The sequence below is a fragment of the Hipposideros armiger genome, unplaced genomic scaffold, assembly GCF_001890085.2.
Source record: "Hipposideros armiger isolate ML-2016 unplaced genomic scaffold, ASM189008v1 scaffold_1130, whole genome shotgun sequence".
Lineage (NCBI taxonomy): Eukaryota > Metazoa > Chordata > Mammalia > Chiroptera > Hipposideridae > Hipposideros > Hipposideros armiger.
In genome coordinates, this window is record NW_017732480.1 from 20,062 (window position 1) to 31,910 (window position 11,849).

The 11,849-nt window shown below is 35.8% G+C and overlaps 1 protein-coding gene across 1 annotated transcript in view; it reads left to right on the plus strand.

Moving 5' to 3' along the window:
* Positions 1 to 11,849, plus strand: part of LOC109376431 (cystic fibrosis transmembrane conductance regulator) — a gene marked incomplete at its 5' end in the record, with an annotated part of 146,425 nt that overhangs the window by 17,117 nt on the left and 117,459 nt on the right. The window contains one exon of the mRNA XM_019632350.1: positions 2,500 to 2,691. Within this exon, the coding sequence (XP_019487895.1) occupies positions 2,500 to 2,691 (192 nt within the window). The remainder of the gene's footprint in view (positions 1 to 2,499; positions 2,692 to 11,849) is intronic.

The window sequence follows — 11,849 nt, forward strand, 5'->3', positions numbered from 1 at the left end:
CAGATCCGTTTTCATTTTAACAAATTTTTGAATATATATATATATATATATATATATATATATATATGAATATATACATATATGAAAATTTTCATATATGTATCTACACACACATATATAAATAAATATACACATATATAAATAAATAAAAATAGCTGCATAGTATTTCATTGTATGAATGGATGATGTTCTATAAGGAATGAGTCACCTATTGATTGGCATTTGGATTATTTCCAGTATTTTGCTAACACAAAGAATGACACTATGAATAGCCTTACACATATGCCATTTAGTTTACCAGTAGGATAGCTTCCTAGTAATGGTAAAGCATTTGTGTATTTGTCAAACTTGAAGGTTGCACCAATTTAGGCGTGCACCATACTGTTTATATAAGAGTGTGGATTTCCCCACAGCATCACCAACAGGTGATATCTAATTTTTGAATTCTTTCCAGTCTTGTTGGGGGAAGTGATATTTCAGTGTATTTTTAATTTCCATTTCCCTGATTATAATGAATAAAGTATAGTATCTTTTCATAAGTGTAAAGGTCACTTCTATTTTCATTTTGGTGAAATATCTGTTCACATACTTTGTACATTTTTCTGATGGGTTGTTTGTATGTTTCCTTTTGATTTTAGGATCACTTTATTTAGAGGGAAGTTATTCCTTTGAGTGATATAAATTACACATATTTACTTCAGTTTGACATTTTTTTTCTTTTGTTCTCCATGTACAAGTAGTTTGTTTGTTTTTAAAATCTGGTTTAATTTGTCTTTTATTTTATGGCTTCTGGACTTTGAGTCATAGAATGGCTTTCTTACTCCATTTTTTTTACTTTTCCTTTAGGCATCCTCTGATGTTTTCTTTAAGCATTTTATGTTCTTGTTCTTGTGCTTATTCTTTGATCTATTTCAAATTCATCAGGCATATGGTGTGAGATAGGGATACAGTTTGTTTTTTTTTCCCTCCAGGTGGCTTCTCATTGTCCAACATCATTTATTGAATAACCCATCTTTCTCCACTCATTTTAGATGTTACCTTTATCAAATACTAATTCCATTTTGCATTTGGATCTATTTTTGTAGCTTTAATTCTGTTCCATTGTTTCATCTGTTATATATGTGCCAGCAATTCACTGTTTAAAGTTATTGAGCCTTTATAATATTATATAATGTATCATAGTATCATTAAATCATAATACTATCTAACACATTTACTGAGTAGCTACTTTGTGCCAGGCACTATTCTAGGCCCTGAGGATATAGTAGTGAACAAAACCCACAACATGTCTTCATCCCCATCCCAAGGAGCTCACATTCTAATGGGTGATGAAAAAAAAATATTTGTGTGGGATGTCACATGTTGGTAAATGCTATGAAGATAAAGCAGAGAAGGAAGATTGGTGACAAGGGTGAAATTTTAAATAGGGGAGATTGGTAAGGCCTCACTTAAAAGTAATATCTGAGAAAAAACTTGAAGGAGGTAAGGCATTAGTCATGTGGATATCTGTGGAAAGGTCCTCCAGGTAGAGGGTGGAACAAAGCCTTGAAGTGGGACTGTGCCTGTTTGGTTCCAAGGACAACAAGGAGGTCAGTGGAGTTGGCCCAGAATGAGCCATGGAGGGTCCAGCTGTCAGAGAAGTAATGGAGGGCCAGACCATTACTTGGGCCTTGTAAAAGAGCCCTAAGGGCCTTATAAAGGGCCTTGTAAAGAGTTCGTTTTTATTCTGAGGAGGTGAGAAGCCACTGGAGGGGTTTAAGCAGAGAAGTAACAAGATCTGTAGGGATACAAGGGCAGAGCAAGGAGATGAGTCAAAAGGCTTTTGTGCAAATCCAGGCAAGTGATGATGTTGGCTTAATCCTGACAGTAATGGAAGTAGTCATCAGATTCAGGTCATGTTTCCAAGGAAGATGCAGCAGAGTTATATAGACTGGACATAGCACATAAGAAAAATGGAAGAGTCAAGTATGAGTCCAAGGGTTTTGGACTGAGCAACTAGAAGGATGAAGGTACCATTTACTGAGAAAATTATGGGACAAACAAGTTTTGGGTGAGGATACATTTTGGATTGTTAAGCTTAAAATGCCTAATTGATATCCAAATAGAGATGGTATTTGGATATGTAAGTCTGGCTTTCAGTGGGGGCAGGCATTATAAAGACATGGGGTTCAATGAGAGTCCAAAGGAGAGAGTGTTGATAAGAAGCAAAAGGGGCCAAGGTACAAGCCCAAGGGCATTCCAACTTCTAAAGATTGGAGAGGTGTTTCTGTTCTCATGGTTATATTTGTAATAATAACTTTATGTTACATCTTTGTTCTTCTATTTCTTTAGATCCCCCAGAACAGGAAGTACTTAATTTTTTTTAATAGAATGAATTAATACAGAATATTTTAAAATCAGAATAGATAACTCTACTTAGGATGCCAGTTGGAGGCAAGTGCATCCTGAGAGTGATTTGGTCAAATGATTTCGCTTACTAAAAAATGGTTTTATTTCTAGACTTCACTTCTGATGATGATTATGGGAGAACTGGAGCCTTCAGAGGGTAAAATTAAACACAGTGGAAGAATTTCCTTCTGCTCTCAGTTTTCATGGATTATGCCTGGTACCATTAAAGAAAACATCATCTTCGGTGTTTCCTATGATGAGTACAGATATAGGAGTGTCATCAAAGCATGCCAACTAGAAGAGGTAAGTAGTGATGTGAAAATTTTATAGTTATGCATATGAGACCTTCAAACTACTTAAATTATATATTTAGCTCCCTATTTAATCAGTCAGTCTACATATATTAATCAAGGTTCCACTATGGATAAACTACTGTGAGTAAATCAATTAAGAAAATATATGACCCCTGCTTTAAGAAACTTGCAAAAACATAGAGAAGGTATAATTGATTTCCAAAGTGATGGAATTATTTGGTTAGAATAAAAACTATGAAATGGTAAACATTTTCTTTACTCATTAGTGAGACAAATGTCCTCAAGCAGCATTTATATGGCATGCATTTAAAAAAAATACTTCAAAATTACATAACAGGGTTTTAATAATCTTAAGCATACCATAGTCTAATGGAACAAGCATTAACCTGCCAGTAGAGAATCAAAGATAAAATTGTGATCATATCTTATCCTTTGGCCTTGAACATATAACTATATAACTTCTAGCGACCATAATTGTCTGAAACAGAGACAAAATGGAGATGATACTGTTGACTCATTTCATAACAATATTGGGGAATGGGCTAATTATCTAGAACTACATAAAGTATTTCCAGTGAAGCCAGTATGTGGATCTTGTGCTATTCAATACATAAATTATATGATGGAGGGTTTAATAATTATTGATGTAAATATAGGACAGGGAATATATCATTATGAGGTTTATCAGCAGTATTGCTTACATGGTATTCTTGATTCAAAATCACTATTTTTGATAGATGACATTTACATTTTTGAATGCCTTTCAATTAAATTTAATGAAAAAAATTACAGTGGGAATAAAATGAAACTTAAAATACAGTATGTGGAAAATAGAAAACGGCTACTTATGGAATAGATAGAAATTGCAATTTTTATAAACGAGGGCTAATGCTTGTATAAATGGCTCTCTATGTGTAGTTTAACTCATTCAACAGTAGTTTTCTAAAGTTCCATTCCTCTTGTTTTCCATATACCCTGAAAGCCTAATGAAAATAAATCTATCCTGAAAAAATATTGGATTTACCTTGAAGAAGATAATCTTCATTCCTCAAAAGCCCTTCTTCCAGGAATAGTATTTCACAACCTGGAGTTTGGAACACTGAGTAGATTTGTAATAATAAAAAAAAATCTGAGTGTTTCTAGAGAACACAGATATTTGTCTAGGAGGTACTAGGATATAGGAGTGGTGATGCCTTGCAAGATAACTCATGGGCTTTCTTTATTTATTAGTGGAAAGGTGTCGGAAGGTTTCTAGTAGGCTTATTTTTGCTTTGAATATACCATTTCCCATGGAAATAATATTGTAAATGGTGGTTTGATTCCCCCAAAGAAACCTATAAAAGTATATTTAACCCAAATGTGGCATAGTTATGTTACTAATAATAAATTCAGAACTAGAGGTCCCACATCATGGAATGAGCATTTACTAACTTCTGAATAGTGTGTTAGGGCCTGGTAATTCCAAATTGAATCAGACATGGTCCATTTTCTAAAGGGTTCATGGTATAGTGACCTATGTTTTAATGAATTATTATATGGTATGTGAATTATATCTCAATAAAGCTGCTAAAATGAAGGAAAGATGATAAGGGGAAGAACATATTATTCTTTTTTTTTTATTCTATGGCCAGCCTTATAATTATTTTTAAACTGTATAATTTAGAGCTTTTTAGTATAGTCACAGGATTATACAACCATCTCCACATTTTCATCCCCTTTAAAAGAAACCCCATTTTTATACCCTCATATGTAACTCTGCTACCCAGCCTTAAGCAACCTACTGTCTCTAAAAACTTACTATTCTGGGTATTTTACATAAGTGGAATCATACAGTATATGCTCTTTTGTGCCTAAATAATCTTTTCAACAAGAAGAAGGCAACATTTATTGAGACTTGCTGTATTTTATGAAAATATGAATAAAATCAGAGGTTCATGGAGCAGTAGGAGGTAGAAGCTTATCAATACACAATGTAATGGGTGCTCTAATAGAAAAAGCAAGAGGCATTTCTATAGGCGTAAGAGGAGGAAGCGTAGAATCATCCAGGGTCTGCCTAACATAAGGAATAATTTCCAGGGAGGCAGAAGACTAATGTCCTCTGATGGAGTGATTCACTATGGAATTCCAGTAGTGACAAGAATGAAACTTATGGCCTTGTAGGAATTTTTTGATTAAGAACATTAGAGCTGCCAATAAAATAGAGAGACAGTTACATTGATGTGAAGAAATGGGAGATTGATGAGTAAATAATCACTGGATTGTTGAGAGGGAAAAAAATGAGCTAATTATAAGGCGCCTAATACAGCCACTGGTGCAAATTAGCTGTTCAGTAACTATTAGCTCGTTTCTACTTCCATTTGAGGTGAGTAATTCTGCTAGAGAGTATGATGTAAGAGAAATGTGTCTGAGAGTCAGTTTTTGTTAGTGAATGACTGCTGTGGAAACAGGGAGGAGGTGGGTGTAGTTAAGAAGGAGAACCATGAAGCCAAAAATCATGAAAAAGCATCAATATGAATGTTGCTGGTGACTAAGAACTTATAAAAGCAAATTGTAAAAATGGTCTAGGGCTGGCCTAGTGGCTCAGTTGTTTAAGATCTCACTCAAGAGTGTGAGCTGTGAGCAACAGGATTGCTAGTTCGATTCCTGGCCTGAGCAGAGCTGCTGCTGAGCTGCCAACAGCTGGCAGGATGGCTCAGCTAAAAAAATAATTATAATAAAAATTAAAATAAATAAATAATTAATTAAAAAGTGGTCATCTATAAATATGGTAGTTGGTCTTTATGACCCAGTCAACAAAAGTTGAAGTATTCTGTGGAATAAAACAGGTGGCATAAGACCCTGAGTGTTTAGTATATAGGCAGATTGGTTCCATGCTCCAGAAATGGAAATGGGGTTGGGAGGTGATTTCAGTTTTTATGTTTATCCCTTTCAGACCCAAAAACATTACTTATGTGACTACCATATGCCAGACACTGTTCACTGTGGTGGGAGCAAGGCGGGTACAAAATGAAAACTTTATTATCCCTTCACTCAAAGAACTTATAGGCTAGCTGGGGTAAAACACAAAAAGAGACCATTTCATTATAATATAGCAAGTGTTGGGACAGAGGTGCTTTCAGGGCAGCACAGAAGTCCAGAGGAGGCCGTTTAGCCAGCCTGAAGAGGCTGGGGAAGCCTTCTCTAAAAACGGACACCTTGGAGGATGAGTAAAAATGGACAAGGTATTCTAGACAGAGGAAAATCGATGAGTGGAAAATGAAACCATTTGGTTAATACAAGGAACCACACAGTCTTTATGAACCAGAGTGGAACTGGGGAACAGTGAGTGGGGAGGAATGAAGGTGGAGGGCCGTGTCTTGGGAGCCTTGTATACCAGTCTTAGGAATTTGGTCTTGGAGAGTTTTAATCAGGGAAATGATGCAGTCAGCTTTGCATTTTAGCTATGTCAGTTTGGCTTTGATAAGAGGAGCAGAATTAAAGTGGACACGATTCAAAACTTTGTGGGATCGCAGGAGGAACAGAGATTTTGAAATCTGACAGAGCTGGGTTATTAAAGAAAGTTACTTAACCTTACTGAATACTGAGTTTTATCCTCAGCAATATGGGAATAATATTACCTACTTTTTAAGGGCTTCCTGTATACTTCTGTCACATAGAAAGTACTTAATAAATAAAACAGCTATTATCATCATCATCATATTATTATTATTAGCAATAGTAGTAGTAGTAGTAGTAGTAGTAGTAGTAGTAGTAGTAGTACTATTTGCTATTCTGACTAAAAGGATAGAGACTAACAGGAAGCTATTTTAGTAATCCAGATTATGGTCATGATGGACAAGAAGAGACAAAAAATTAAGCAGAGGAATTATGAGACTATAAGGAATGTCATATTTATGTACTTAATATTTGCATTTATAGAAAAGGCATCAGGAAAAATGGGACTTCAGGGAAGAGTGAATTTTTTTCCTCAAGAAATTAGAAGAGAAGAAAAATTGGTTTAGAAATAAGGATGCCTTGTACGGCAGGAATTGGAAAGAGGGACAGTAGAGATGCTGTGGGTTTCGCAAGGGAGTACATAGAGGCAAATTCCATGGAACCGAGACATCCCATCGTGGCAGAAGGAGCAGAGGTCTCACTAACCAAGTGCCAGTGGAGGACGCCCCTAGGTGGGTTTTAGTAAATGATTAATGATGGTGATGACCTTCGTTTTGTTTTTAATGTACAGTTCACTCTCCCTCTTTGCTTAAAATATCAAATAAAACAATAAGTTTTTCACTTTCAACAATCCATGAATCCCTGCTCTTTTCTTTCCTGCTGACTTTTCCAAATGATTTAGGCCTTCCTAGTCATCTGATGATAGGTGAAAATGTCCAGCACCTTCTAAATTCCTTGTACTTCAAACTCGCAAATGTAGTGCATACAATGAATACATTAGTATATGCCATTCTCTTTGCTAAATGTTTCCTATATGGTGTTATGCATCAAATTACATGGCTCATTTCTTGAGAACAGCAATTCTAAAAAAAATATTTTGGTACACTCCACCTAGCACACTGATACGCAGAAGGGTAAATTCTTATTGGATGACTGTTTCAAAAATATTTTGAAGTAGGCATGTCAGTTGCAGGAATTTTGCTCTGAAAATGTTCTTCTCTGAGCCTCACAGTCTAAGGGTTTGAGGAGACAATTACATGATAGCACATTATTGCTGGGAGTTACACAAGTAATTAAATGTGCCCGATCATGTTAACAGTCAAAATAAAAACTTTCCCCTGTTTTCAGTGACTTTATGATTTCCAATTTTTTTATTTTGGGTGGGTTGTTGTTAAACAAGTGTTCGTACATGTGAAAAAAAACAGTGAGAACCTTCCAAAATGAAAGCTTTATTTTTTCATTGTGGAGGAGTTCTGAGCATAAGGACATAAAACACATGGAGAATTCTTGACAGTTAAGGAGTTGGGGCCAGGAAAGAATCCCTCATGTTCTCTCTGTGGCCCCTGCCACCAAATACCAACATTCATGATTCAATTATGTTTTCATTTTGACTGCCAAAGATGATTAGTTACATCTAGATTTGGAACTGGAGATGAGAATGAATTCTTTTCTTCCACATTTTTGTGTTTTTGTCCAGCTGTAATATCTACAGTATCTGCATATGTAGTGATGTTTGGTGTCATAGGAGTAGGCAGGTAGGTATAAATTTTCATGGTTAGAAGAAAGCATGCACAACATATTTTACATAGTTTTCTGATTTCAGTTTGTTGAAAACTATTCAGTCAGTGGGGCAGCTTAAAGACTTTATCTGAGGGAATGGCATGGAGAGTGTTCTGTGCTGATAGAATAATTTGTAATGTGCAGTCACGAGTGAGCAAATCACATTCAGATTCTTCACCTCTGTCCTGCTCTTTCAGGAACATCTCCATGTCTTGCTTATATAGCCTACTTTGGATCTAGATTATATTAGAATGGATTTCTAGGCAAATTGATAATTATTTTTTCAATACAATTTTATATCCCTGTGTCCATTAACTTATCCTCCTACATTTTTCTTTGCATACACCCAAATTACCCTTAGAGTCCTCCTAAATATTTGTAATTTTTGTAACTAGCACTGCAGACTTTGCTAGCTTAAAAAGAGGAGTCCATTTACTTGGGGCCTCATTCATTTACTTAACATATCTCTTAAGAGATTATAATCATATTTTGTTACTGAAAGAGTGACAGATTTCATTGTTCTCTTGCCTTTTTTACCCCCAGAATACCACCTCTTTGGCGCATTACCAATACTGTGTCCTACCACACAGGCCCCCCACAGCAAGAGAATTCTAGGCAGGCCATTGTTTGGGGAACCAGTAACTATACTGTCTTTATTCAGTGACTCACTCTCTTGTAAAGTATCTGGGTTTGGAGAAGTAATTGGCTTTTATAATAGTGCATTGTGGAAGGTTGGGGGAGGTATGTGAGAAAGGTCAGGAGCTTAGGATGTGTAACTGGTTTCCACAAAGTTGTTGAAATCCTTTTGTAACCGCAAAATGATTGCATTAAGTAACTATGTCATGACAGCCATTACATATGCATTGTAACAAAACTATTTACTGTGTAAGTTGAAATATTAATAACTTTTGTGTTGTCTATTTCACCACTGCTTGGAAGTTTTCATATTTAAGTCACTAGAAAAAAAATTGGGAGGGAAGTTGGCAAGAAGTTACTAAAAGAAAAAAAAACTTGGGAGGGAAATTGGCAAGAAGTATGAAAAACTTGGGAGGGAAGTAAGCAAAGAAATGAGTTAACAACTGTTCTGGAAAATAAATTCCATCATGCAGATACCATAAGACTAATTAATTTAAATTTTGACTTCTGTATTTCCAGATCTGGCCAAAACTAGCCTCCACTGAACAGAGGCCTAACCTTTGGATAGTCAATCCGCCATTGTAGGATAATTCAGGAATTTTCAGTTGGGAGATCTATAAGTAAAAAGGTGCTATAGGCATTAACATTTGCATTCACTAGTAGCCAAGAAATAACAGACATCTAAAACAGATATTTGAAGCACATTGAACTATGTCCCCTAAACCAGAATAAACCACACTAAGTGACTGTACCTTGAACCACCTGCAATTCTCTACTGATAGGTAATTAAATAAGTTTGAAAGCACTGCCATTTGTTTACTGTAATATGAAGCAAGTATCTTTATTTTAGAAAACTATTGAACCAGAACCAAACATAAATGGCATAGCATTTCCTGAACGAAACTGTTATTTCACTTTATTTGAGCCCTGGAACTTAAAAAAATAAATAATAGCTAACATCTATTGAGACAGCACATGTCATTTCTGTGTGCCAAGTACTTTGTGTGCATTGGTACATCGAATTCTCACTTTCTGGTTCTCTAGTGACAACTGTGCCTAGAGTTTGCCATCAAAATGAAAATGTGCTGAATTCTACAATTGTGAACTAAGTTTTAGGAATTAAGATTACAAATCTGGAACTGATTATCAGTTTAACAAGTGAGAGTTCTTGCATCTCTCAAACCAAAATGTTTTGGTTTAAGTTTTGGGTAAGTTTTGGGCACGTCAAAAAAACAGTAGTGTAAAATTTTAATTATAATGGTCTAGAACCCAGCTATCTCATGAGTAGATAATGAAACTAAGATATTTAAACCAGGCCTTCATATTAAAAAACCAAAATCATGAGGTTTTCCAAAAAGAAAAGCCATGCTGTATCATTACATGCATGCCTGATATTTCATTCCTCTTCAAGAACTGAGATGCTGGACCTTGCACTCCAGGAGTTTTTCCCTTTTGTAGTAATGGCTAACTAAACTAGTTTAAGAGTAGACCTTACACTCATAAGAGTATTTTAATAGAACCTTAGAACTTAGGAATATTCATAAAGACCTTACAGGAAGGGAAACTTGGTTTTTCTCAAAATTCTGAGCATGTGTTCTCTAGACAAAAGAGTCCTTGAAATGGCAATTGTATTATTATTAATATGCTGCAGAACCAAGCCTACAATACCTAATTTTTATTCAGAAGGATTAGTTGCCTTGATTGAAATTTAATAAATTTAAAAATTGATGTCAATAGCTATCTGTTGAGTTTCTATTATGGACACAGCACTATTCTATCTGCAGTGTAACAAGGGTCTTTGGTCTACAGTGAATTTTTTACTTAGATATACTTTTGGGTAAAAGGGATATGAATATATTTATTTAATAAATATTTGTGAGTGCAAACACTGAACTAGGGACTGTGTCAAACTCTGGGTATTATTAATAAACAAGATAAAATCCCTGTCTTCAAGGAGCTTTCATTCTAGTGGAGAAGAACAAGTATTATAAAAACCAGTGCAATTTGCTAAGTTCTATGATTTTGGTTAATATGAGTACAGAGAAGCTGTACTTAATCTGGTCTTAGAAGGTCAGACAAGGTATCCCTGGAAGAAGTGACATCCAAGGTGGGAGGTGATGGATGAGTAGGAGTCATGTGAATGAAGAACAGGGAGAACATTCCAGAAAGAGAACAGAATGTACAAGGCCTGGAGCCAAGAGAGAACATTGTATATTTGAGGAGCTACATTCAGTTCCATGTGGCTGGGGTGGAGCATGAAATGAACTTTGGAACCAAGAGAGAGCATCACATTTTGGGGGAGATCTCGTAGGCAGTGCAAGAAGTCTGGGGTCTAAAGGAAGGGGATCTAGTGAGAGCTGAACTGGGAGAGGACAGTCAGACCATGGTTTCTGTCCAGCAATTTTTACAAAAATAGCCCAAAGTTGCAGAGAGCCGGAGGTGCTCCACTTCACCTTCATGTTTCATGTACCTTGAAATCCATTGTCATAGAGCGCTCTAGCTACAGAGGAGTCAGGGAAACACAAGCTAAGCGGGAGGAAAGTAAATGGGTCCACAGTAGCTTTTCTTTATTGGGGAAGTGCCCTAATCAAAACAATATCTTAGGCAGACTCATCTAGAGTAATACGCAAACTGGAAGGAGATAATGGAGATGTTGTGGTTAGTAATTTATCAAATATTGTTTCACATTTTAAAGAGTAAGAGGTGAAAGTTTAAGAGACTTGTTTAAGATCACATGTCTTACAATTGATGGGACCAGCAATGGAATCCAAATCTTCTGATTTTTTTTCTATTAGAGTTGCTGTGTATTAGAAAAGAAACCGTATCTTACACTCTAATGACTTATCCATGAAACATTGCTGACTTAAAGTTAGAACTTCAGGCTAGTTCATCTTACTCTGATTTTAACAGTATTATTACACCATCATATTATAAATCTGCTGTTCATACAGGAGAAGATAACAATAACAAAGACTCGTGAACTAATGCCATTGAGAATTCCGTGACTTAGTTTTAAAAAGTATTTGAGGATGTTTATTTTCATGTAAATGATATATCAAGCTGCCACAATCCTAAATAAGTGTGTCTTAGGGAAGCTATCCATACTAACACACTTAACATTTAAATGAGTCAGGAAATTTCTTCCCAGATCTTGTCCCAAATTAGCATTTCCTTTTCCTTTCCCCTTGGGGGCATAATCTCTCCTTGCTTCATAACCTCATATTTAAAATATAGAAGCCCAAGCAAGCGGACAGACAACACAGGGGAGGAAGCCTGCTCAGGGCAAGTTGAACAGCC